The 25,966-nt window shown below is 46.0% G+C and overlaps 1 protein-coding gene across 1 annotated transcript in view; it reads left to right on the top strand.

Moving 5' to 3' along the window:
* LOC126108826 (uncharacterized) overlaps positions 1–25,966 on the top strand; it is a 172,860-nt gene that overhangs the window by 62,421 nt on the left and 84,473 nt on the right. Inside the window, exon 4 of the mRNA XM_049914190.1 lies at positions 6,775–6,989. Within this exon, the coding sequence (XP_049770147.1) occupies positions 6,775–6,989 (215 nt within the window). The remainder of the gene's footprint in view (positions 1–6,774; positions 6,990–25,966) is intronic.

The raw sequence follows: 25,966 nt of genomic DNA, 5'->3' as shown, positions 1-25,966 counted from the left end.
TCTGCAGTGATTGTTGCTTTCGTCTGCAGTGACTCTTGCTTTCGTCTGCACTGTTTGTTTAGCAAAGCTAGAAGGTTGTATTATCTATGTCTATCAAAGAAACGATACAACAGACTGCGCATGACGTTATACTGCTGAAACAAATATGTAAGTCACATGACTCGGGGGACGGAGCCGAACATGTCATTACGTATTTACAATTTGACATTTTTGTTGCAGATCAAATTTGTGCTTTTTACTAGATGCAAAAGCAATAACCTTCACATATGCTCAGATTAGTTTTGTTTTGTATCTTACAGATCAGGTAAACTGACGAAAATCTGAGCTGTGTAAGTGAATTACTTTGAAATACTTGCAGAGGTATTTCATTAAGTTGAAAGTCAGGACGGATGTTGGTCGTTGGATGTAAAACTTAGAGAATGGCTAAGATTTTGAGACACACATCGTTAATATGTAGCTCACTACATCAGTGTAATCAACGTTTTTTGTAATATATTAACTCTTGCTATCTTGATGTCGTTTCGTTATCTGTACTGGATTAAGCAAGAGTCAGAGAATATACGTGTTCATTGTGCGTAGACACCTGGCATTATACTCATAAACGAATTTTCTTTCTTACAAAAGCTTACTTAAGGATTTCACACACATTCTTGCGGAATCTTTGGAAAACTAGTGCTGCATTCGAAATTGTTATTTTGTCTTCCACTGCCTGTGCAACCGACGAACTACGAGAATTCACAGTAGTACAAAAAATTGAAGGTATTGACTAAAGATCAGTCATTCTGTCGCTTTTTAAAATAACTTTCAATACGTTTCAAATTGACTACATGTAAAAACGGTAACTGCTGCTTCATTATCAGGAATTTCGGAGAAATTAGTGTAACTGCAGAACTACATGTGTAGGAGTGGTACTACAAAAAATTGGCTACATCAATGCACGATTTCAGCTACAAATGAGAGAACCTGTAACTGTCAGCGCATAATGACAGGAACTCGGCTTTTTGCCCCGGGTCACGTGACTCAGGTGTTGGTTTGAAGCGTTAGCACGTCAGAGATAGCGACATGCGCAGTCTGTGTTATATATGGTCCGTCGTTTCTTGTAGTCAGAAGCGCAATATCAGAGCAAGAGGTAGCTTCGTCTGTTGCGCAACCCATGAAAGTCGAGTTTCTCTCAACGGAGGACGTAACAACGTCCGAAATTTTGAATAGACTTGCGGCACAAATCTGGGATAACACACTGAGAAATAGCAAAGTGTACTCTTAACACAAACTCTTTATGCGGGGACGAAAAACATTTGAGGGTGCAGCAGAGGGACGTAGCAGCGAGACAGAGGAGAACATTCGCCTTCTCGGACTGCTTAATGGAGACGATTGGCGAGGAACAATGTTGCTGAAAATGCTACTGAGGCTGGATTAATGCTCAGGCCATCATTCGGGACAAAACGGATTCCGGAAAGTATGCGCAAAGGGAGGATTTCGCGTTGTCGGCGCAAAGCACGAGAAATTCAGGAATTGTTCTGGACCGCACTAGAACATCCTCACTAGAGTCTGGCCTTGCTGTGGTACGATCTGCAATTTTTTTTTTTTTTTTTTTTTTGTACCACTAAAGGAAGGACTCGGAGGACGCGTAGATTTGACGACGGTGGCGCTGTAAGTGGTTCCTGTCACAGCCACGTTCATTTTACGAACAACGGGTTTCAAGGACCTGTCCATCTGCTGGGAAAATGTGCCCACCGTTCAGGAGGCTATATACAAGATGATTCACGAAGATATGCAAATATTTCAATATGTCATTCTACAAGTGAAACTAAAGAAAAACATATAAACATACGTCCGCAAATGTTTAGTTACGGCTAATAACAAATTTTGCCTGAAATTTATCAACTTCCATCATTTTGATTTGCTAGCTCCTTCTATTGGCCGTGTTTCCAGTTAAAATTGTTGGGATGTGAGGTCCGTCAGTTGTGCAAAACACTGTTTTTTCTCAGTACCCAAACATGTTTCGGCACCACTGTGCCATCATCAGTGGGTTTTCGTTTTTATTCATTCTGCAGTGTGAACATTTTTGTTAAATGATTTATAAAATTAACAAAAATGTTCACATTGCAGAATAAATAAAAACGAAAACCCACTGATGATGGCTCAGTGTTGGCGAAACATGTTTGGGTACTGAGAAAAAACAGTGTTTTGAAGAACTGGCGGGCCTCACATCCAACAATTTTATCAACTTCACTAACTTGAAGCCTTCGCAAAACTGTACGAAGTTAAAGTAAAGCACGATTTCCACTTATTTTGTTGTTATTGGTCTGGTGAATCTAATAAAACATGTCCCAGACGTGTATCTGTAGTAGTTCTCCAGAACATCCTGAGAAGCAAAGAAATACCTTCGTGAAATTTTTAATTTATTAAATACTTGGCCCAATTTGTTTTTTAAATTCCAGACAACTGCACAAACTTTTCAAAAGAAGGTGTAGAGAATTTAATTTTGGAAAAAATTTAAATTTGGAAAAAATTTAAATTTGGAAAAAAGGAGGATATAAGATGAACATCAACAAAAGCAAAACGAGGATAATGGAATGTAGTCGAATTAAGTCGGGTGATGCTGAGGGAATTAGATTAGGAAATGAGACACTTAAAGTAGTAAAGGAGTTTTGCTATTTGGGGAGCAAAATAACTGATGGTGGTCGAAGCAGAGAGGATATGAAATGTAGACTGGCAATGGCAAGGAAAGCGTTTCTGAAGAAGAGAAATTTGTTAACATCGAGTATAGATTTAAGTGTCAGGAAGTCATTTCTGAAAGTATTTGTATGGAGTGTAGCCATGTATGGAAGTGAAACATGGACGGTAAATAGTTTAGACAAGAAGAGAATAGAAGCTTTCGAAATGTGGTGCTACAGAAGAATGCTGAAGATTAGATGGGTAGATCACATAACTAATGAGGAAGTATTGAATAGGATTGGGGAGAAGAGAAGTTTGTGGCACAACTTGACCAGAAGAAGGGATCGGTTGGTAGGACATGTTCTGAGGCATCAAGGGATCACCAATTTAATATTGGAGGGCAGCGTGGAGGGTAAAAATCGTAGGGGGAGGCCAAGAGATGAATACACTAAGCAGATTCAGAAGGATGTAGGTTGCAGTAGGTACTGGGAGATGAAGAAGCTTGCACAAGATAGAGTAGCATGGAGAGCTGCATCAAACCAGTCTCAGGACTGAAGACCACAACAACAACAACAATGGTAATAACATTAACTGAAACTGTATGAATGTGTCAGATAATCTGATTTTATTAATACCATAGCAGAAGCGAATTAATGTTAAACCGGAAAAAACAAAGCTCAGAGTTAAAGAAGTTGTACAGTGTACATACAGTTTCACAGTTGATTCACAATAAATATTCAAAAGTGTCTCCACCGAGTTCAATGCATTTAGCTGCACGTGTATGAACAGATTTTGTTGCTCTTTTCGGTTTCACAGGGTTGTTCTTAATTTCGTCTGTTGCATTCATAATGCCAGCAAGTAATGCGTCACGCGTATTGATTTTGTCCTCCTAAATTATGTCTTTCATCCATCCCCATACACAAAAGTCCATTGGTGTTAAATCGAGCGATCTGGGTGGCCACAGGCGTGTAGACCACGACCAATCCATTTCTGGGGAAAATATTCATTTAAATGTCTAGTAAGGGTGTTGGTGAAACGTGGAGGCGCGCTGTGATGTAGAAAATTCATTTGCAATCGCGTAGCAAGTGGAACATCTTCGAGCAAGCTGGCGTTTCTTGTTGAAGGAATTGTAAGTACATCTCGCGAGTTATACGTCCTGGGAAAATGAATGGTCCAATAAAGTGTGTGTCGATTACAGCACACCACACATTTATGCTAAATCGCTGCTGGAAATGGCGTTGCACTGTTGGGTTTGTTTCAGACCATACGTGCTCGTTATGTAAATTTTTTATACCGTCTCGAGTAAATTGTGCCTCATCAGCAAAAAAAATGTATTTGTGGAACTGCCGATTAGGGCAGCACCGCCTGGGTGTAAATGGTGCACTTTTTGTTTCTGGCAATCACTCCGTCTTCAGGCCGCGAGTGACCTACCGGAGCCATCCGACCGCCGTGTCATCCTCAGGGGAGGATGCGGATAGGAGGGTCAGCACACCGCTCTCCCGGTCGTTATGACGGTTTTCTTTGGCCGGAGCCGCTACTGTTCGGTCGAGTAGCTCCTCAATTGGCACTACGGGGCTGAGTGCACCCCGAAAAATGGCAACAGCGCACGGCGGCCTGGATGGTCACCCATCCGAGTGCCGGCCACGCCCGACAGCGCTTAACTTCGGTGATCTCCCAGGAACCGGTGTATCCACTGCGGCAAGGCCGTCGCCCTTTTGTTTACGGTACGGATACAGCTTATTGTACTTCAGTGTACGCCGTACCTTCGATTGTGAAATGCCTAATCATTGGGCTACGTTGACCAGCATCCTTAATATCCTCATCACCGTCTTCGCGCATCGAGGGCTCGTACAGATTATGAACGCTGGGTAGAGGACCCGTCCCCTGTAACACTCGAAATACTCCACTAATAATGGTTCGTACATTCGGAATCCTCCTAGCTGGATAACGCACACGATATTCGTTAACTGCAGCGCTAGCATTACCATCACATTTGCCCTAAAGAAACACCATATCGGGGTATTCCTCTGTCCTAAATTTGAAACGCATCCCCATTTCACAAATAATCTACAAACTACAACAGTTAGTATGTGGTTTCACTTAAATACGCTGTTGTTATTATGTCCTTTCATCGAACAACTCAGAAAACTAACTCTTTCAAGGTTAGGAAGCGACTGAAACAACTCATTAAAGGCTGCCAACAATGAGATAAACGTCTCTACATTCTTAATAGAAAGTCAACAAATTTACTTCTATAATAATCTTTGCTTCTCTGGCTGTTCTGGAAAACTACTGCAGAAACACGTCTGGGACATGTTTTATTAGATTCACCAGACCAACAACAACAAAATAATTCGAAATCGAGCTTTACTTTAACCTCGTACAGTTTTCCGATGACTTCGTATTAGCGAAATCTCTAAATCTCAGGCAAACTCTGTAACTAAACATTTGCGGAGCTATGTTTACGTGAACTTTAGTTTTACTTATCAAATAACATATTAAAATATTTGCATATCTTCTACAAACACCCTGTACCTTATCGATATGCTGGGCACGGTGGCCGAGCGGTTCTAGGCGCTTCAGTCCGGAACCGAGCGACCGCTACGGTCGCAGGTTCGAATCCTGTCTCGGGCATGGATGTGTGTGATGTCCTTAGGTTAGTTAGGTTAAAGTAGTTCTAAGTTCTAAGGGACTGATTACCTCAGAAGTGAAGTCCCACAGTGCTCAGAGCCATTTGAACCATTTTTTTTGTTATCGATAATCGCTGTTCTCATTTAGTAGCGTTAATGCGTTGGAACACGTGAGGCAATACTGACCTTACGACTTATCTTAGAAAATAGATTAAGGAGACGCAAACCTACGTTTCTAGCATTTGTAGACTTAGAGAAAGCTTTTGATAATGTTGACTGGAATACTCTCTTTCGAATTCTGAAGGTGGCAGGGGTAAAATACAGGGAGCGAAAGGCTATTTAAAATTTGTACAGAAACCAGATGGCAGTTATGAGAGTCGAGGGACATGAAAGGGAAGCAGTGGTTGGGAAGGGAGTGAGACAGGGTTGTAGCCTCTCCCCGATGTTATTCAATCTGTATATTGAGCAAGCAGTAAAGGAAACAAAAGAAAAGTTCGGAGTAGGTATTAAAAACCATGGGGAAGAAATAAAAACTTTGAGGTTCGCCGATGACATTGTAATTCTGTCAGAGACAGCAAAGGACTTGGAAGAGCAGTTGAACGGAATGGACAGTGTCTTGAAAGGAGGGTATAAGATGAACATCAACAAAAGCAAAACGAGGATAATGGAATGTAGTCGAATTAAGTCGGGTGATGCTGCGGTAATTAGATCAGGAAATGAGACACTTAAAGTAGTAATGGAGTTTGGGTATTCGGGGAGCAAAATAACTGATGATGGTCGAAGTAGAGAGGATATAAAGTGTAGACTGGCAATGGCAAGGAAAGCGTTTCTGAAGAAGAGGAATTTGTTAACATCGAGTATCGATTTAAGTGTCAGGAAGTCGTTTCTGAAAGTATTTGTATGGAGTGTAGCCATGTATGGAAGTGAAAGATGGACGATAAATAGTTTAGAAGAGAAGAGAATAGAAGCTTTCGAAATGTGGTGCTACAGAAGAATGCTGAGGATTACATGGGTAGATCACATAACTAATGAGGAAGTATTGAATAGGATTGGGGAGAAGAGAAGTTTGTGGCACAACTTGACTAGAAGAAGGGATCGTTTGGTAGGACATGTTTTGAGGCATCAAGGGATCACAAATTTAGCATTGGAGGGCAGTGTGGAGGGTAAAAATCGTAGAGGGAGACCAAGAGGTGAATACACTAAGCAGATTCAGAAGGATGTATGCTGCAGTAGGTACTGGGAGATGAAGAAGCTTGCACAGGATAGAGTAGCATGGAGAGCTGCATCAGACCAGTCTCAGGACTGAAGACCATAACAACAACAACAACAACAACAACAACAACAATGCGTTGGAGGTTACAGTTGCCTCACACAGTCCACTCACTACACACACGAGTGTCTTTTAAGTTCACCTCCGCCACCACCTTCACCTCGTGCGTTTTTGAGACGGACGCGTTTCTAACCCCGGGCCGCGCTCCATTTTCAGGAGGCTGCGGCGGCGAACACGATGAGTGCACCTGCGACCGCTACTGCCAGCACTTCTCGCCGCTGGAGGACATTCCGTTCGAGTCGGACGCGCAGATCAGTGCCTACATGAAAGTCGTCTTCGAGAGGAACAAGATGAGGGTCAAGAAGCAGCAGCAGCAGCAGCAACAACAACAGCAACAGCAGCAACAACCACAACAGCAACAACAACAACAGGTGAGCCGTCCGGTCCCTGCTGCATCAATAGTAGTAACAATCATGATAGCTTAAGGGTGGCAGCCGGCCGGGGTGGCCGAGCGGTTCTAGGCGCTTCAGTCTGGAACCGCGCGACTGCCACGGTCGCAGGTTCGAATCCTGCCTCGGGCATGGATGTGTGTGGTATCCATAGGTTTTAGTTGTTCTAAGTTCTAGGGGACTGATGACCTCAGATGTTAAGTCCCATAGTGCTCAGAGCCATTTTTTTGAAATTCTTTCGCGTTCGTGGCTGGGGTAAAGGAAAGGAGAGCAACCTTCGCTCCTTTGCTCCGTGTCTGTAATCCTATGCCCACTGTCATTTCTCTTATATGCAGACGACCTTCCGACTTGTAAATAACAAGCAGAATTAGTTCTTTTATAGATATCGCTACTATTGCAAGCAATCTAAACATACACACAGCAACAGAAGGCATGTTACACACAATGCTTATAGAAGTGTCCTTGAAAGGGTTTTCTTTAAGGGGGGAAGGGGGGGGGTTAGGACGTCAAACGGGCCGACTTGGAGCAGGAGAGGCACCACAGGACATTTTAATTTCTGCTGTCTATACTTTTACAAATAAATTCATAAAACCTTGTCAGCATGACCAGGAAGGATTCAGGATTCACACTCGTAGCAGTGGAAGTGCAAAAACATAACAAAATAGATTTTTTTAGATATGAAATTTCATCATTTTTTCATTTACTGTTGGCTGCATTTGTTTCTACAGGTACACTTTTATCCACAAGTAAGAGAGATTGTTTGATGAATTTTGCACAGCATACAAACCATACTTACAGGTGTATGAAACTCTAGAATTTTCCAAATCTATTAAAAACTGTGGTAAAAATTGAGATAATTAACCATAAAATTAGATTTTTTTTTTCTAAACATAAAGTTTAAAACGTAACAGCTCATTCATTTGAAACTTCCTGGCAGATTGAAACTATGTCCCGAAGCTAGACTCGAACTCGGGACCTTTGCCTTTCGTGGGCAAGTGCTCTACCGTCTGAGCTACCCAAGCACGACTCACGCCCCGTCCTCACAGCTTTACTTCTGCCAGTACCTCGCCTCCTACCTTCCGAACTTTACAAAAGCTCTCCTGCGAACCTTGCAGAACTAGCACTCCTGGAAGAAAGGATATTGCGGAGACATGGCTTAGCCACAGCCTGGGGGATGTTTCCAGAATGAGATTTTCACTCTGCAGCGGAGTGTGCGCTGATACGAAACTTCCTGGTAGATTAAAACTGTGTGCCGGACCGAGACTCGAACTCGGTACCTTTACCTTTCGTGGGCAAGTGCTCTACCGTCTGAGCTACCGAAGCACGACTCACGCCCCGTCCTCACAGCTTTACTTCTGCCAGTACCTCGCCTCCTACCTTCCAAACTTTACGGAAGCTCTCCTGCGAACCTTGCAGAACTAGCACTCCTGGAAGAAAGGATATTGCGGAGACATGTCTTAGCCACAGCCTGGGGGATGTTTCCAGAGTGAGATTTTCACTCTGCAGCGGGGTGTGCGCTGATACGAAACTTCCTGGTAGATTAAAACTGTGTGCCGGACCGAGTCTCGAACTCGGGACCTTTGCCTTTCGCGGGCACACTCCGCTGCAGAGTGAAAATCTCATTCTGGAGCTCATTCATTTTTTCATAAATTAAATAGATTCTAGAGTTTCAGACACCTGTAATTACGGTTTGTATGGTGTGCAAAATTAATCGAACAGTCTCTCTTACTTAGGAAGAAAAGTGTACCTATAGCAACAAATGCAGCCAATAGTAAGTGAAAAAATGAAGACATTTCACATGTAAAAAATACATATTTATTCTTATATTTTTGCACTTCCACTGCTATGAGTGTGAATTCTGAATCGTTCCTGGTCATGCTGACAAAGTTTTATGAATTTACTTGTAAAAGTATACCAACTGAGCTACCCAAGCACGACTCACGTCCGGTACTCACAGCTTTACTTCTGCCAGTACCTCGCCTCCTACCTTCCGAACTTTACAAAAGCTCTCCTCTTCCAGGAGTGCTAGTAAGAAAGGATATTGCGGAGACATGGCTTAGCCACAGCCTGGGGGATGTTTCCAGAATGAGATTTTCACTCTGCAGCGGAGTGTGCGCTGATATGAAACTTCCTGGTAGATTAAATCTGTGTGCCGGACCGAGTCTCGAACTCGGGACCTTTGCCTTTCGCGGGCACACTCCGCTGCAGAGTGAAAATCTCATTCTGGAGCTCATTCATTTTTTCATAAATTAAATAGATTCTAGAGTTTCAGACACCTGTAAGCATGGTTTGTATGCTGTGCAAAATTAATCGAACAGTCTCTCTTACTTAGGAAGAAAAGTGTACCTATAGCAACAAATGCAGCCAATACTAAGTGAAAAAATGAAGACATTTCACATGTAAAAAAATTTTTTTTTTCTTATATTTTTGCCCTTCCACTGCTATGAGTGTGAATTCTGAATCCTTCCTGGTCATGCTGACAAAGTTTTATGAATTTACTTGTAAAAGTATGGACAGTGGAAATTAAAATGTCCTGTGGTGCCTGTCCTGCTCCAAGTCGGCCTGTTTGACGTCCTGCCCCCCCCCCCCTTTAATCTGTACACGGGGTTAGGCGTTTAAGTACAGATATTTTTATGCCACGCGGCATAGCCGCCCGGGCCAAGGCGCCTTGCCACGGTTCGCGCGGCTCGCCCGTCGGAGGTTCGAGTCCTCCCTCGGGCATGGGCGTGTGTATTGACCATAGCGTAAGTTAGTTTAAGTTCATTAAGTAGTGTGTAAGCCTAAGGAGCGAGGACCTCGGTAGTTTCGTCCCATAGGAACTTACATACACTTCCAGAGATACTTTTACTGGTGACTGGTGAGAAATTAGAGCAAATACGGAGACTTACAAGCAGTCGTTCTTCCCACGCACAATTCGTGAATGGAACAGGGAAGGGGGGATCAGATAGTGGTACAATAAGTACCCTCCGCCACACACCGTAAGGTGGCTCGCGGAGTATAGATGTAGATGTAGATGTAGATGACTAAGGACAGTGTACTGAACAAATTACGTCGGTATTTACGTCATTTCCACACTAATAATTATACCTGCTAGGAGGAGTATGTTTTTACTTTGGTTACTGTCTCCAGGTATGTGTGACAAGGCCAAGCTATTAATGCATTAATGTAGCAGGCCAGATGATGATGAAGATGATGATGATGATGATGATGATGATGATGATGATGATGATGTATGTGAAGTATTCCTAAGAATACTCCAACAAGATCACAAGTAAATGTAACTAATTTTTGTTTCGTAAGTTTTCCAATGTCAAGACGTTACTGTTGACAGTTGTCTTAAGAGTTGCATCTCGAAATTGGGTTTCGATCAAATATGTATAATTAATGACGGTAGAGTAATAATGCTTCACGGCAACAAGGGCAAACAAGATGAAAAGTGGGAAGCAAAAATTTCGGAACCTAAAAACACGCTTATGTTTCGTAAATAGAACTGTAGTGGACCTTCCAGCATGTGACCAGATGAGATGAAACGCAGATACCTACCAGAAACACGAAGAAATATCCCTCTGATGATGCCTTAAACTGAAAAAAGGCGAAACGCGTCTGGGAGAAATGAAATAGAGTTCAGCAACAAACGACTGTTTTCTACATACAAAACAAATTTTTCTGTGCTTGTTGCGTAGGGTGGCTACGCAGACAAACTCGATAGATGAAACTAAAATTTATTTGAACAAGTAATCCTGGAAACTGTCTGCTGTTTCTGATGCACTGCAAAAATAGAAAATAAACGTTCTCCAGAAATTGTTTTACGTAATGTGAAGGAAAAGTTCGTCACCAACAGTTGTTCTTCAACGAAGCGAAAATACACTCCTGGAAATTGAAATAAGAACACCGTGAATTCATTGTCCCAGGAAGGGGAAACTTTATTGACACATTCCTGGGGTCAGATACATCACATGATCACACTGACAGAACCGCAGGCACATAGACACAGGCAACAGAGCATGCACAATGTCGGCACTAGTACAGTGTACATCCACCTTTCGCAGCAATGCAGGCTGCTATTCTCCCATGGAGACGATCGTAGAGATGCTGGATGTAGTCCTGTGGAACGGCTTGCCATGCCATTTCCACCTGGCGCCTCAGTTGGACCAGCGTTCGTGCTGGACGTGCAGACCGCGTGAGACGACGCTTCATCCAGTCCCAAACATGCTCAATGGGGGACAGATCTGGAGATCTTGCTGGCCAGGGTAGTTGACTTACACCTTCTAGAGCACGTTGGGTGGCACGGGATACATGCGGACGTGCATTGTCCTGTTGGAACAGCAAGTTCCCTTGCCGGTCTAGGAATGGTAGAACGATGGGTTCTATGACGGTTTGGATGTACCGTGCACTATTCAGTGTCCCCTCGACGATCACCAGTGGTGTACGGCCAGTGTAGGAGATCGCTCCCCACACCATGATGCCGGGTGTTGGCCCTGTGTGCCTCGGTCGTATGCAGTCCTGATTGTGGCGCTCACCTGCACGGCGCCAAACACGCATACGACCATCATTGGCACCAAGGCAGAAGCGACTCTCATCGCTGAAGACGACACGTCTCCATTCGTCCCTCCATTCACGCCTGTTGCGACACCACTGGAGGCGGGCTGCACGATGTTGGGGCGTGAGCGGAAGACGGCCTAACGGTGTGCGGGACCGTAGCCCAGCTTCGTGGAGACGGTTGCGAATGGTCGTCGCCGATACCCCAGGAGCAACAGTGTCCCTAATTTGCTGGGAAGTGGCGGTGCGGTCCCCTACGGCACTGTGTAGGATCCTACGGTCTCGGCGTGCATCCGTGCGTCGCTGCGGTCCGGTCCCAGGTCGACGGGCACGTGCACCTTCCGCCGACCACTGGCGACAACATCGATGTACTGTGGAGACCTCACGCCCCACGTGTTGAGCGGTACGTCCACCCGGCCTCCCGCATGCCCACTATACGCCCTCGCTCAAAGTCCGTCAACTGCACATACGGTTCACGTCCACGCTGTCGCGGCATGCTACCAGTGTTAAAGACTGCGATGGAGCTCCGTATGCCACGGCAAACTGGCTGACACTGACGGCGGCGGTGCACAAATGCTGCGCAGCTAGCGCCATTCGACGGCCAACACCGCGGTTCCTGGTGTGTCCGCTGTGCCGTGCGTGTGATCATTGCTTGTACAGCCCTCTCGCAGTGTCCGGAGCAAGTATGGTGGGTCTGACACACCGGTGTCAATGTGTTCTTTTTTCCATTTCCAGGAGTGTAGATTCTTGAAAGCATTGATTACGTTCTCTTGAGCAATGAGAAATCTGTCTTTAAAGCAAAAAATGTATTCATCTAGTTCTACATGGATAGTCTACAAATCACATTTAAGTACCTGGCAGAGGAATCGAACCACCGTCACAATTCTCTATTATTCCAATCTCGTACAGTGCGCAGAAAGGACGAACACCTATATCTTTCTGTACGAGGTCTGATTTCACTTATTTTACCGTGGTGATAGTTTCTCGCTATGTAGGTCGGAGTCAACAAAATGTTTTCGAGTTCGGAAGAGAAAGTAGGTGATTGGAACTTCGTGAGAAGATTTCTCCGCAAAGAAAAACGCCTTTGTTTTAATGATGTCCAGCGCAAATCCTGTATCATTTTAGTGACACTGAATCCCCTTTTCCGCCATCATACAAAACGTGCTGCCCTTCTTCGAATTTTTTCGATGTACTCCGTCAGTCCTATCTGCTAAGGATCCCACAACGCTCAGCAGTATTCTAAAAGAGGACGGACAAGCGTAGTGTAGGCAGTCTCCTTAGTAGCTCTGTTACATTTTCTAAGTCTCCTGCCAGTAAAACGCAGTCTTTGGTTAGTCTTCCCCACAACATTTTCTGTTTGTTCCTTCCAATTTAAGTTGTTCGTGATTGTAATTGCCAGGTATTTAGTTGAATTTACGACCTTTAGATTTAACTGATTTATCGTGTAACCGGAGTTTAACGGATTTCTTTTAGCGCTCATGTGGATGACCTCACGCTTTTCGTTGTGTAGAGTCTATTGCCAATTTTTGCACCATACAGCTACCTTTTCTAAATCGTTATATATATTTTGTAAATCGTTTTGCAATTTGTTTTGGTGTTCTGATGATTTTACTGGTCGATAAACGACAGAATCATTTGCAAACAGCCTAAAACGGCTGCTCAGATTGTCTCCCAAATGGTTTATATAGATAAGGAACAGCACAGGGCCTATAATACTAACTTGGGGAACGCCAAAAATCGCTTACATTTTACTCGACGCATTTTCCGTCAATTACCACGAATTGTGACCCCTCCGGCAGGAAACCACGAATCCAGTCGCATAACTGAGACGATATGTCGTAAGCACGCAATTTCACAAAAAGTCGCTTGTGTGGTACAGTGTCAAAAGCGAAGAAATACGGAATCTGTTTAAAATCCCTTGTCAATAGCACTCAACACTGCATGCGAGTGAAGATCTAGTTGTGTTTCGCAAGAACGATCCTTTGTGAATCCGTGTTGACTGTGTGTCAATAGACAGTTTTCTACGTGGTAATTCATAATGTTCGAACACAATATATGTTCCCGAATCCTGCTGCATATCGACGTTAACGATATGGGCCTGCAGTTTAGTGGATTACTCCTACTACCTTTCCCGAATATTGGTGTGACCTGCGCAACTTTCCAATCTTTGGTTACCGATCTTTCGTCGAGCGAACGGTTGTATATGATAACTACGAAGCTATTGTATCAGCATATACTGAAAGAACCTAATTTGTACACAGTCTGCACAAGAAGACTTGTTTTTGTTAAGTGATGTAAGTTGTTTCACTACTTCAAAGATATTTACTTCTACGTTATTCATGTTAGGCGCTGTTCTCGATTCGAATTCTGGAATATTTACTTTGTCGTCTTTTGTGAAGGCATTTCGGAAGGCTGTTTTTTATAACTCTGCTTCGGCAGCACTGTCTTCGATAGTATCTCCATTGCTATCGCGCAGAGAATGCATTGATAGTATCTTGCCGCTAGCATATTTCACATACGACCAGAATCTCTTCGGATTTTCTGCCAGGTTTCGAGACAAAGTTCTGTCTCTCAAGCAGCACGACTTGTTCACTGCGCACAACACCAAGGCCAGGAGAAAAGTTCTCGGGAGCGCACCTTCTGGGAGGCAAAGGCGACATCCTATCCGAGGCGACATCCAAACGGTGTTCGTTCATAGGTCGCTGGCTGGGGAAGATAGAACTGGCTCCGCACCCCCGCAAATACTCGCGGAAGGTCACAGCTTTGCTATTGGCTATCGAAGTTTGCAGCTTATGCAGCAAGAGGTGCATTGTCTCCAATGACCCCTGTTGCTATCTTCTGCGTCCCATGCCTGGTTACTGCTGTGACCTCCGCAGTCTCAGGCGGTTACCGCTAAACCAGCCTCGACGCAGGGGTTGAGATGACGATAGCCCGCTAAGCGTAGCTGCGTTGCGGGTTGGCCGCGTCGAAGGCGAAGTAGAGAGGGACGCCACGGTGGACGCATGCACGCACATGGGTTAGTCTATACTGACAGGCGTAGTCCACTTACAGGCGCAGTTAAGACCGTGCAGAAAACATCAGGTAGAAACATTATGCGACGCGGTTGCGGGAAGGCTGTTAGAGGGAGAGAAAAAGCGGCTAACACACTGAATTCGGTGGATATTAAGGTAGTAGTGATAACAATGTTTGCACTTACACCCTTAACTACCTTTTACAAGCACTGCCTGCAAAAAAAAGTGAAGCTCTCAGAACAACAACAAACGAAATGAAACTTACACAAATGAAATGACTCAATTTCATACCCTTTACTGGTCTCATCATACGCACACGATTTTGGGTATACAGGGTGGTACATTGATCGTGACCGGGCCAAATATCTCACGAAATAAGCGTCAAACGAAGAACCTGCAAAGAACGAAACTTGTCTAGCTTGAAGGTGGAAACCAGATGGTGCTATGGTTGGCCCACTAGATGGCGCTGCCATAGGTCAAACGGATATCAACTGCGTCTTTTTTTAACTAGAAACCCCCATTTTTTTCTTACATATTACTGTAGTGCGTCAAGAAATATGAATGTTCTAGTTGGAACACATTCTTCGCTTTGCGATAGATGGGACTGCAATAGTCACACACGTATAAGTACGTGGTATGACGTAACATTCCGCCAGTGCGGACGGTATTTGCTTCGTGATACATTACCCGTGTTAAAGTGGACCGTTTACCAATTGCGGAAAATGTCGATATCGTGTTGATGTATGGCTATTGTGATCAAAATGCCCAACGGGCGTGTGATATGTATGCTGCTCGGTATCCTGGACGACATCATCCAAGTGTCTGGACCGTTTGCCGGATAGTTACGTTATTTAAGGAAACAGGGTGTGTTCAGCCACATGTGAAACGTCAACCACGACCTGCAACAAATGATGATGCCCAAGTAGGTGTTCTAGTTGCTGTCACGGCTAATCCGCACATCAGTAGCAGACAAATTTCGCGAGAATCGGGAATTTCGAAAACGGCGGTGTTGAGAATGCTACATCAACATCGATTGCACCCGTACCATATTTCAGTGCCCCAGGAATTGCATGGCGACGACTTTGAACGTCGTGTACAGTTCTACCACTGGGCACAAGAGAAATTACGGGACGATGACAGATTTTTTGCACGTGTTCTATTTAGCGACGAAGCGTCATTCACCTACACCGGTAACGTAAACGGGCATAATATGCACTGCTGGGCAACGGAAAATCCACAATGGCTGCGACAAGTGGAACATCAGCGACCTTGGCGGGTTAATGTATGGTGCGGCATTATGGGAGGAAGGATAATTGGCCCCCATTTTATCGATGGCAATCTAAATGGTGCAATGTATGCTGATTCCCTACGTAATGTTCTACCGATGTTACTACAAGATGTTTGACGGCATGACAGAATGGCGATGTACTTCCAACATGATGGATGTCCGGCACATAGCTCGCGTGCGCTTGAAGCGGTATTGAATAGCATATTTCCTGCCAGGTGGATTGGTCGTCGAAGCACCATACCGTGGCTCGCACGTTCACCGGATCTGACGTCCCCGGAGTTCTTTCTGTGGGGAAAGTTGAAGGATATTTGCTATCGTGATCCACCGACGACGCCTGACGACATGAGTCAGCGCAATGTCAATGCTTGTGCGAACATTACGGAAGGCTGTTGAGAGGAATGTCGTTACACGTATTGCCAAATGCATTTAGGTTGATGGACATCATTTTGAGCATTTATTGCATTAATGTGGTATTTACAGGTGACGCTGTAACAGCATGCGTTCTCAGAAATGATAAGTTCAGAAAGGTACATGTATGACATTGGAAAACCCGAAATAAAATGTTCAGACGTACCTACGTTCTGTATTTTAATTTAAAAAACCTACCTGTTAGCAACTGTTCGTCTAAAATTGTGAGCCGTATGTTTGTGACTATTACAACGCCATCTATCAGAAAGCGAAAAAAGTGGTCCAACTAAAGCATTCATATTTCTTTACGTACTACATGAATATGTAATAAACATGGTGGTTCCTATTTTTTAAAAAACGCAGTTGATATCTGTTTTTGACCTTTGGCAGGGCCATCTAGTGGGCCAACCATAGTGCCGTCTGGTTTCCCCCTTCAAGCTAGGCGAGTTTTGTTCTTTGTAGTTTTTTCGTTTGACGCTTATTTCGTGAGATATTTGGCCCGGTCACGATCAATGGACAAAGTGTGTGTGGCGTACGACATACAAGTGGAAATATTTTTTTTTTTTTTTGGTGACTGTGAACAGTGTACTGAACAGCATTAATCAATGTTTACGTGATTTGCAAACTATTAATTGTTGCTATTGGAAGTAATATGTTTTTAGGTTGAGTAGTACCTCCAAGTACGTGTGGCAAGGGCGAGCCATTCAGGCGTATTGTCCCCTGGGCAGCAGGTCAGGTGTCGAAGTGCGCGTGTGTGGACGGAAAACAGTTAGCCTGTACTGACGTATGTAGTCGATTTGAGCGTGTACATATTAACGTGCCACATATAAAAATATCTGCACGTAGACCCGGACACCCTGTGTGTTCTACCTGCCGTATGTTACTGTACTTTATGTAAAATACTGTACACTGTCTAAAAATTAAACAAAATAATTTAATTTTCTGTTTGATGTTTGGAATTTTTGCGTTATCACTTATCGTGAATACTAGCATTTTCGTGTGATCGGTAATTTTGAAAATGGCATTCTTATGAAAAATTGTAACTGAATGTTCGTCAATTAACATTTCTATTTATTAATAAACATAATTCCAAGTGTAAGTAAAAAGATAACATTACCAGCCAAATTTAAAGCAGCCACTATATAAGTGAATTATTTGTGCTTTAAATAATTTTCTTTTTGGTGGGCGCCGCAGGCTCGATAAATTTGAAGGAGAACATTATTCCAAAGGGCTGTATTTCAGATGATATAGTTCTGCGCTACGAAACGAGGACTACGTATCCATACCGGTTATAAGCGCACTAAGATGTGGGCCGCGCCGAAAATTAGTAATACTGAACAAAGTAATTGGACATACAGCCGACTGGAGTAACACCCTTCTCAGAATTTTATGCCAGGTTTCAGCTGGCGTCTGTTACGTTAACAATTTACAAATGTTTACCTTTCAACACTGTTTGGGAATCTTGTAATGCTTTTCCTGATTACCGCTGCTCAGTACACTATTCTCAGTCACCAAGAATTGAACTATGGAAAGCAGTGCCATCTTTCTTTTTCCTTCATAAAGCGGTTTTTCAATGCTCTTCTGTTCTCGGTTCTCTTTCGCCTGTCCCTAGCCTTCATACAGGTGCCAAACCACGAAGAAAGTACACTCCTGGAAATTGAAATAAGAACACCGTGAATTCATTGTCCCAGGAAGGGGAAACTTTATTGACACATTCCTGGGGTCAGATACATCACATGATCACACTGACAGAACCACAGGCACATAGACACAGGCAACAGAGCATGCACAATGTCGGCACTAGTACAGTGTATATCCACCTTTCGCAGCAATGCAGGCTGCTATTCTCCCATGGAGACGATCGTAGAGATGCTGGATGTAGTCCTGTGGAACGGCTTGCCATGCCATTTCCACCTGGCGCCTCAGTTGGACCAGCGTTCGTGCTGGACGTGCAGACCGCGTGAGACGACGCTTCATCCAGTCCCAAACATGCTCAATGGGGGACAGATCCGGAGATCTTGCTGGCCAGGGTAGTTGACTTACACCTTCTAGAGCACGTTGGGTGGCACGGGATACATGCGGACGTGCATTGTCCTGTTGGAACAGCAAGTTCCCTTGCCGGTCTAGGAATGGTAGAACGATGGGTTCGATGACGGTTTGGATGTACCGTGCACTATTCAGTGTCCCCTCGACGATCACCAGTGGTGTACGGCCAGTGTAGGAGACGCTCCCCACACCGTGATGCCGGGTGTTGGCCCTGTGTGCCTCGGTCGTATGCAGTCCTGATTGTGGCGCTCACCTGCACGGCGTCAAACACGCATACGACCATCATTGGCACCAAGGCAGAAGCGACTCTCATCGCTGAAGACGACACGTCTCCATTCGTCCCTCCATTCACGCCTGTCGCGACACCACTGGAGGCGGGCTGCACGGTGTTGGGGCGTGAGCGGAAGACGGCCTAACGGTGTGCGGGACCGTAGCCCAGCTTCGTGGAGACGGTTGCGAATGGTCCTCGCCGATACCCCAGGAGCAACAGTGTCCCTAATTTGCTGGGAAGTGGCGGTGCGGTCCCCTACGGCACTGCGTAGGATCCTACGGTCTTGGCGTGCATCCGTGCGTCGCTGCGGTCCGGTCCCAGGTCGACTGGCACGTGCACCTTCCGCCGACCACTGGCGACAACATCGATGTACTGTGGAGACCTCACGCCCCACGTGTCGAGCAATTCGGCGGTACGTCCACCCGGCCTCCCGCATTCCCACTATACGCCCTCGCTCAAAGTCCGTCAACTGCACATACGGTTCACGTCCACGCTGTCGCGGCATGCTACCAGTGTTAAAGACTGCGATGGAGCTCCGTATGCCACGGCAAACTGGCTGACACTGACGGCGGCGGTGCACAAATGCTGCGCAGCTAGCGCCATTCGACGGCCAACACCGCGGTTCCTGGTGTGTCCGCTGTGCCGTGCGTGTGATCATTCCTTGTACAGCCCTCTCGCAGTGTCCGGAGCAAGTATGGTGGGTCTGACACACCGGTGTCAATGTGTTCTTTTTTCCATTTCCAGGAGTGTATTTCGAACATGCGTCAGTAGGTGGCCTTTGTGCCGAGCTATGCTTCCTATGGAATTTAAAGGTTTAAAAGATATGAGAAGTGGTTTTTGTTGTGTACTGGTCTACTAGTTAAGCACCCAATGCTGTGCTCCTGCTCTTATCAAAAGTGAAACTTAGCACCTTAATGTCAGTAGCGCATGGAACGTAAATGTTTCTCCTGCCATTCTGCCGAAAAACGACAGTTTTCAATGTACAAAACGCAAGTGTGTGCGAAGGAGTGGAAGTGTGTGCGAAGGACTGGAAGTTGATCCTTGCAGACAAAAGAATTACAACCAGACACTGTCAATAATGCTCAATGCGCAAATTGCGCCATTAGTAGTTTCGAACCAATAGGTTTATGTTCAGACGGCTGTTCCAGTTCGTATCACATTTGTTCTCGATTACGTCAGTTGTTTAGTGTATTTCTTTCGACAACTAGCATAAACAATAACAGGTATAATGTGAACGTGAGTAACTGCGTCAAGACGAAACTGCCGCTTCGAAACGGATAACGGTGCAGTTTGTATAAACAAATAGCGTTATTAACTCTGGTTGGTTCCCGTTTCCTTCTCTGCAAGATGCAACGTGTACAGACGTTGTTACTCGCACTCATGAGCAGCCAGCTTCCTGCTACGATACCTACACTGAAGTGACACGAAGGTCTACATCAACATCTACACTCCCCAAGCGTGTGGCGGAGGGTACCTTGAGTACCTCTGTCGGTTCTCCCTTCTATTCCAGTCTCGTATTGTTCGTGGAAAGAAGGATTGTCGGTATGCCTCTGAGTGGGCTCTAATCTCTCTGGTTTTATCCTCACGGTCTCTTCGCGAGATATACGTAGGAGGGAGCAATATATTGCTTGACTCCTTGGTGAAGGTATGTTCTCGAAACTTTGACAAAAGCCGGTACCGAGCTACTGAGTGTCTCTCCTGCAGAGTCTTCCACTGGAGTTTATCTATCATCTCCGTAACGCTTTCGCGATTACTAAATGATCCTGTAACGAAGCGCGCTGCTCTCCGTTGGATCTTCTCTACCTCTTCTATCGACCCTATCTGGTACAGATCCCACACTGCTGAGCAGTATTCAAGCAGTGGGCGAACAAGCGTACTGTTACTTACTTCCTTTGTTTTCGGATTGCATTTCCTTAGCTTCTTCCAATGAACCTGTCTGGCATCTGCTTTACCGACGATCAACTTTATATGATCATTCCATTTTAAATCATTCCTAATCCTTACTCCCAGATAATTTATGGAATTAACTGCTTCCAGTTGCTGACCTGCTATATTGTAGCTAAATGATAAAGGATCTTTCTTTCTATATATTCGCACCACGTGAAACTTGTCTACATTGAGATTCAATTGCTATTCCATGCACAATGCGTCAATTCGTTATAGATCATCCTGCATTTCAGTACAATTTTCCATTGTTACACCGTCTCGATATACTACAGCATCATCGGCAAAAAGCCTCAGTGAACTTCCGATGTTATCCACAAGGTCATTTATATATATTCTGAATAGCAATTGTCCTACGACACTCCCCTGCGGCACACCTGAAATCACTTGCACTTCAGAATGAGAATGACATGCTGCGTTCTGTTATCTAGGAACTTTTCAGTCCAATCACACTATTGGTCTGATAGTCCATATGCTGTTGCTTTGTTCATTCAACGACTGTGGGGAACTGTATCGAACGCCTTGCTGAAGTCGAGAAACACGGCATCTCCCTGTGAACCCGTGTCTGTGGCCCTCTGAGTCTCGTGGACGAATAACAGGAGCTGGGTTTCACACGATCGTCTTTTTCGAAACCCGTGCTGATCCTACAGAACAGATTTCTAGTCTGCAGAAGTGTCATTATACTCGGTGTTCCAAAATTCTATAACTATTTGACGTTAGAGATATGGGTCTATAGTTCTGCACATCCCTTCTTGAAAACGGGAATGACCTGTGCCCTTTCCAATCTTTTGGGACGCTACGCTCTTGTACGAGGTGCATTCAAGTTCTAAGGCCTCCGATTTTTTTCTCTGGACTGGAAAGAGATAGAAACATTGTTTTAAAATGAGGCCGCGTTCATTGTTAATACGTCGCAGAGATGGCAGCACCATACGGCAGATGTGGAATTTTACCGCCAGCGGCGAGAATGAGAACTGTTTTAAATACTTAAAATGGCGACGTTTTCCTTGCTTGAACAGCGTGCAATCATTCGTTTTCTGAATTTGCGTGGTGTGAAACCAATTGAAATTGATCGACAGTTGAAGGAGACATGTGGTGACGGAGTTACAGATGTGTCGAAAGTGCGTTCGTGGGTGCGACAGTTTAATGAAGGGAGAACATCGTGTGACAACAAACCGAAACAACCTCGGGCTCGCACGAGCCGGTCTGACGACACGATCGAGAAAGTGGTGAGAATTGTTTTGGGGGATCGCCGAATGACTGTCGAACAGATCGCCTCCAGAGTTGGCATTTCTGTGTGTTCTGTGCACACAATCCTGCACGACGACCTGAAAATGGGAAATGTGTCATCCAGGTGGGTGCCACGAATGCTGACGGACGACCACACGGCTGCCCGTGTGGCGTGTTGCCGAGCAATGTTGACGCGCAACGACAGCACGAATGGGAGTTTGTTTTCGTCGGTTGTGACAATGGATGAGACGTGGATGCCATTTTTCAATCCAGAAACAAAGCGCCAGTCAGCGGTATGGAAGCACACAGATTCACCGCCACCGAAAAAATTTCGGGTAACCGCCAGTGCTGAAAAAATGATGGTGTCCATGTTCTGGGACAGCGAGGGCGTAATCCTTACCCATTGCGTTCCAAAGGGCACTACGGTAACAGGTGCATCCTACGAAAATGTTTTGAAGAACAAATTCCTTCCTGCACTGCAACAAAAACGTCCGGGAGGGGCTGCACGTGTGCTGTTTCACCGAGACAACGCACCCGCACATCGAGCTAACGTTACGCAACAGTTTCTTCGTGATAACAACTTTGAAGTGATTCCTCGTGCTCCCCACTCACCTGACCTGGCTCCTAGTGACTTTTCGAACAATGAAAGACACTCTCCGTGGCCGCACATTCACCAGCCGTGCTGCTATTGCCTCAGCGATTTTCCGGTGGTCAAAACAGACTCCTAAAGAAGCCTTCGCCGCTGCGACGGAACGATGACGTCAGCGTTGTGAAAAATGTGTACGTCTGCTTGGCGATTACGTCGAGAAGTAACGCCAGTTTCATCGATTTCGGGTGAGTAGTTAATTAGAAAAAAATAATCGGAGGCCTCAGAACTTGAATGCACCTCGTAGAGAGACCTACGGTACACCGCTGCAAGAGGGGGGGGGGGGGGGGGCAAGTTCCTTTTGCGTACTCTGTGTAAAATCGTGCGACATCTCGTAATATCGGTAGGACCTCCTTTGTCCCAGCGCAGTAGAGTACCTCGGCCAACGGCCTTTTCGCAGTGGTAAACACCGGTTCCCGTCACATCAGCGAAGTTAAGCGGTGTCGGGCTGGGCTAGGAATCGGATGGGTGACCGCCCAGTTTGCTGAGCGCTGCTCGTAAGCGGGGTGCACTCAGCTCTTGTGAGGCAGAACTGAGGAGCTACTCGACTGAGAAATAGTGACACCGGTCTGCTAAACTGACATACGGCCGGGAGAGCGGTGTGCTGTGTTCGAGTATAATGACTTTTCTTGAGACTAGAAATCTACTCTGTAGGAATCAGCATGGGTTTCGAAAAAGACGGTCATGTGAAACCCAGCTCGCGCTATTCGTCCACGAGACTCAGAGGGCCATAGACACGGGTCCACAGGTAGATGCCGTGTTTCTCGACTTCCGCAAGGCGTTCGATACAGTTCCCCACAGTCGTTTAATGAACAAAGTAAGAGCATATAGACTATCAGACCAATTGTGTGATTGGATTGAGGAGTTCCTAGATAACAGGACGCAGCATGTCATTCTCAATGGAGAGAAGTCCTCCAAAGTAAGAGTGATTTCAGGTGTGCCGCAGGGGAGTGTCGTAGGACCGTTGCTATTCACAATATACGTAAATGACCTTGTGGATAACATTTGAAGTTCACTGAGGCTTTTTGCGGATGATGCTGTGGTATATCGAGAGGTTGTAACAATGGAAAATTGTACTGAATTGCAGGAGGATCTGCAGCGAATTGACGCATGGTGCAGGGAATGGCAATTGAATCTCAATGTAGACAAGTGTAATGTGCTGCGAATACATAGAAAGAAAGATCCCTTATCATTTAGCTGCAATATAGCAGGTCAGCAACCGGAAGCAGCTAACTCCATAAATTATCTGGGAGTACGCATTAGGAGTGATTTAAAATGGAATGATCATATAAAGTTGATCGTCGGTAGAGCCAGACTGAGATTCATTGGAAGAATCCTAAGGAAATGCAATCCGAAAACAAAGGAAGTAGGTTACAGTACGCTTGTTCGCCCACTGCTCGAATACTGCTCAGCAGTGTGGGATCCGTACCAGATAGGGTCGATAGAAGATACAGAGAAGATCCAACGGAGAGCAGCGCGCTTCGTTACAGGATCATTCAGTAATCGCGAAAGCGTTACGGAGATGATAGATAAACTCCAGTGGAAGACTCTGCAGGAGAGACGCTCAGTAGCTCGGTACGGGCTTTTGTCAAAGTTTCGAGAACATACCTTCACCGAAGAGTCGAGCAGTATATTGCTCCCTCCGACGTATATCTCGCGAAGAGACCATGAGGATAAAATCAGAGAGATTAGAGCCCACACAGAGGCTTACCGACAATCCTTCTTTCCACGAACAATACGAGACTGGAATAGAAGGGAGAACCGATAGAGGTACTGAAGGTACCCTCCGCCACACACCGTCAGGTGGCTTGCGGAGTATGGATGTAGATGTAGATGTAGATGCCCCTCCACATATGCATTCGGTGACGCCTGTGGGCTCAGTATGACACGGCGGCCGGTCGGAGCCGTCGGGTCTTGCAAGGCCTGTCCAGACGTAGTTTCAGTACAGCGCCTCGATGTGACACGGGCCCAACTGGTCGTTGGAAGTCCCTTGCAGAAACACTGAGCTACACAATCGTCTGTGATTGCGAAAGTGTTGCCGGTGTAGGCTTTTTGCACGCGGACTGACCTCTCGATCGTGTCCCATAAATACACTCCTGGAAATGGAAAAAAGAACACATTGACACCGGTGTGTCAGGCCCACCATACTTGCTCCGGACACTGCGAGACGGCTGTACAAGCAATGATCACACGCACGGCACAGCGGACACACCAGGAACCGCGGTGTTGGCCGTCGAATGGCGCTAGCTGCGCAGCGTTTGTGCACCGCCGCCGTCAGTGTCAGCCAGTTTGCCGTGGCATACGGAGCTCCATCGCAGTCTTTAACACTGGTAGCATGCCGCGACAGCGTGGACGTGAACCGTATGTGCAGTTGACGGACTTTGAGCGAGGGCGTATAGTGGGCATGCGGGAGGCCGGGTGGACGTACCGCCGAATTGCTCAACACGTGGGGCGTGAGGTCTCCACAGTACATCGATGTTGTCGCCAGTGGTCGGCGGAAGGTGCACGTGCCCGTCGACCTGGGACCGGACCGCAGCCACGCACGGATGCACGCCAAGACCGTAGGATCCTACGCAGTGCCGTAGGGGACCGCACCGCCACTTCCCAGCAAATTAGGGACACTGTTGCTCCTGGGGTATCGGCGAGGACCATTCGCAACCGTCTCCACGAAGCTGGGCTACGGTCCCGCACACCGTTAGGCCGTCTTCCGCTCACGCCCCAACATCGTGCAGCCCGCCTCCAGTGGTGTCGCGACAGGCGTGAATGGAGGGACGAATGGAGACGTGTCGTCTTCAGCGATGAGAGCCGCTTCTGCCTCGGTGCCAATGATGGTCGTATGCGTGTTTGGCGCCGTGCAGGTGAGCGCCACAATCAGGACTGCATACGACCGAGGCACACAGGGCCAACACCCGGCATCACGGTGTGCGGAGCGATCTCCTACACTGGCCGTACACCACTGGTGATCGTCGAGGGGACACTGAATAGTGCACGGTACATCCAAACCGTCATCGAACCCATCGTTCTACCATTCCTAGACCGGCAAGGGAACTTGCTGTTCCAACAGGACAATGCACGTCCGCATGTATCCCGTGCCACTCAACGTGCTCTAGAAGGTGTAAGTCAACTACCCTGGCCAGCAAGATCTCCGGATCTGTCCCCCATTGAGCATGTTTGGGACTGGATGAAGCGTCGTCTCACGCGGTCTGCACGTCCAGCACGAACGCTGGTCCAACTGAGGCGCCAGGTGGAAATGGCATGGCAAGCCGTTCCACAGGACTACATCCAGCATGTCTACGATCGTCTCCATGGGAGAATAGCAGCCTGCATTGCTGCGAAGGGTGGATATACACTGTACTAGTGCCGACATTGTGCATGCTCTGTTGCCTGTGTCTATGTGCCTGTGGTTCTGTCAGTGTGATCATGTGATGTATCTGACCCCAGGAATGTGTCAATAAAGTTTCCCCTTCCTGGGACAATGAATTCACGGTGTTCTTATTTCAATTTCCAGGAGTGTATTCGATGAGATCGATATCGGGCCACCCGGTGTCCAGATGGTGCGCTCGAATTGACCACAGTGTT

This window comes from Schistocerca cancellata, chromosome 11 (genome assembly GCF_023864275.1).
Source record: "Schistocerca cancellata isolate TAMUIC-IGC-003103 chromosome 11, iqSchCanc2.1, whole genome shotgun sequence".
In the NCBI taxonomy this organism is placed as follows: Eukaryota; Metazoa; Arthropoda; class Insecta; order Orthoptera; family Acrididae; genus Schistocerca; species Schistocerca cancellata.
This window is presented reverse-complemented; position numbering and strand designations above follow the sequence as displayed.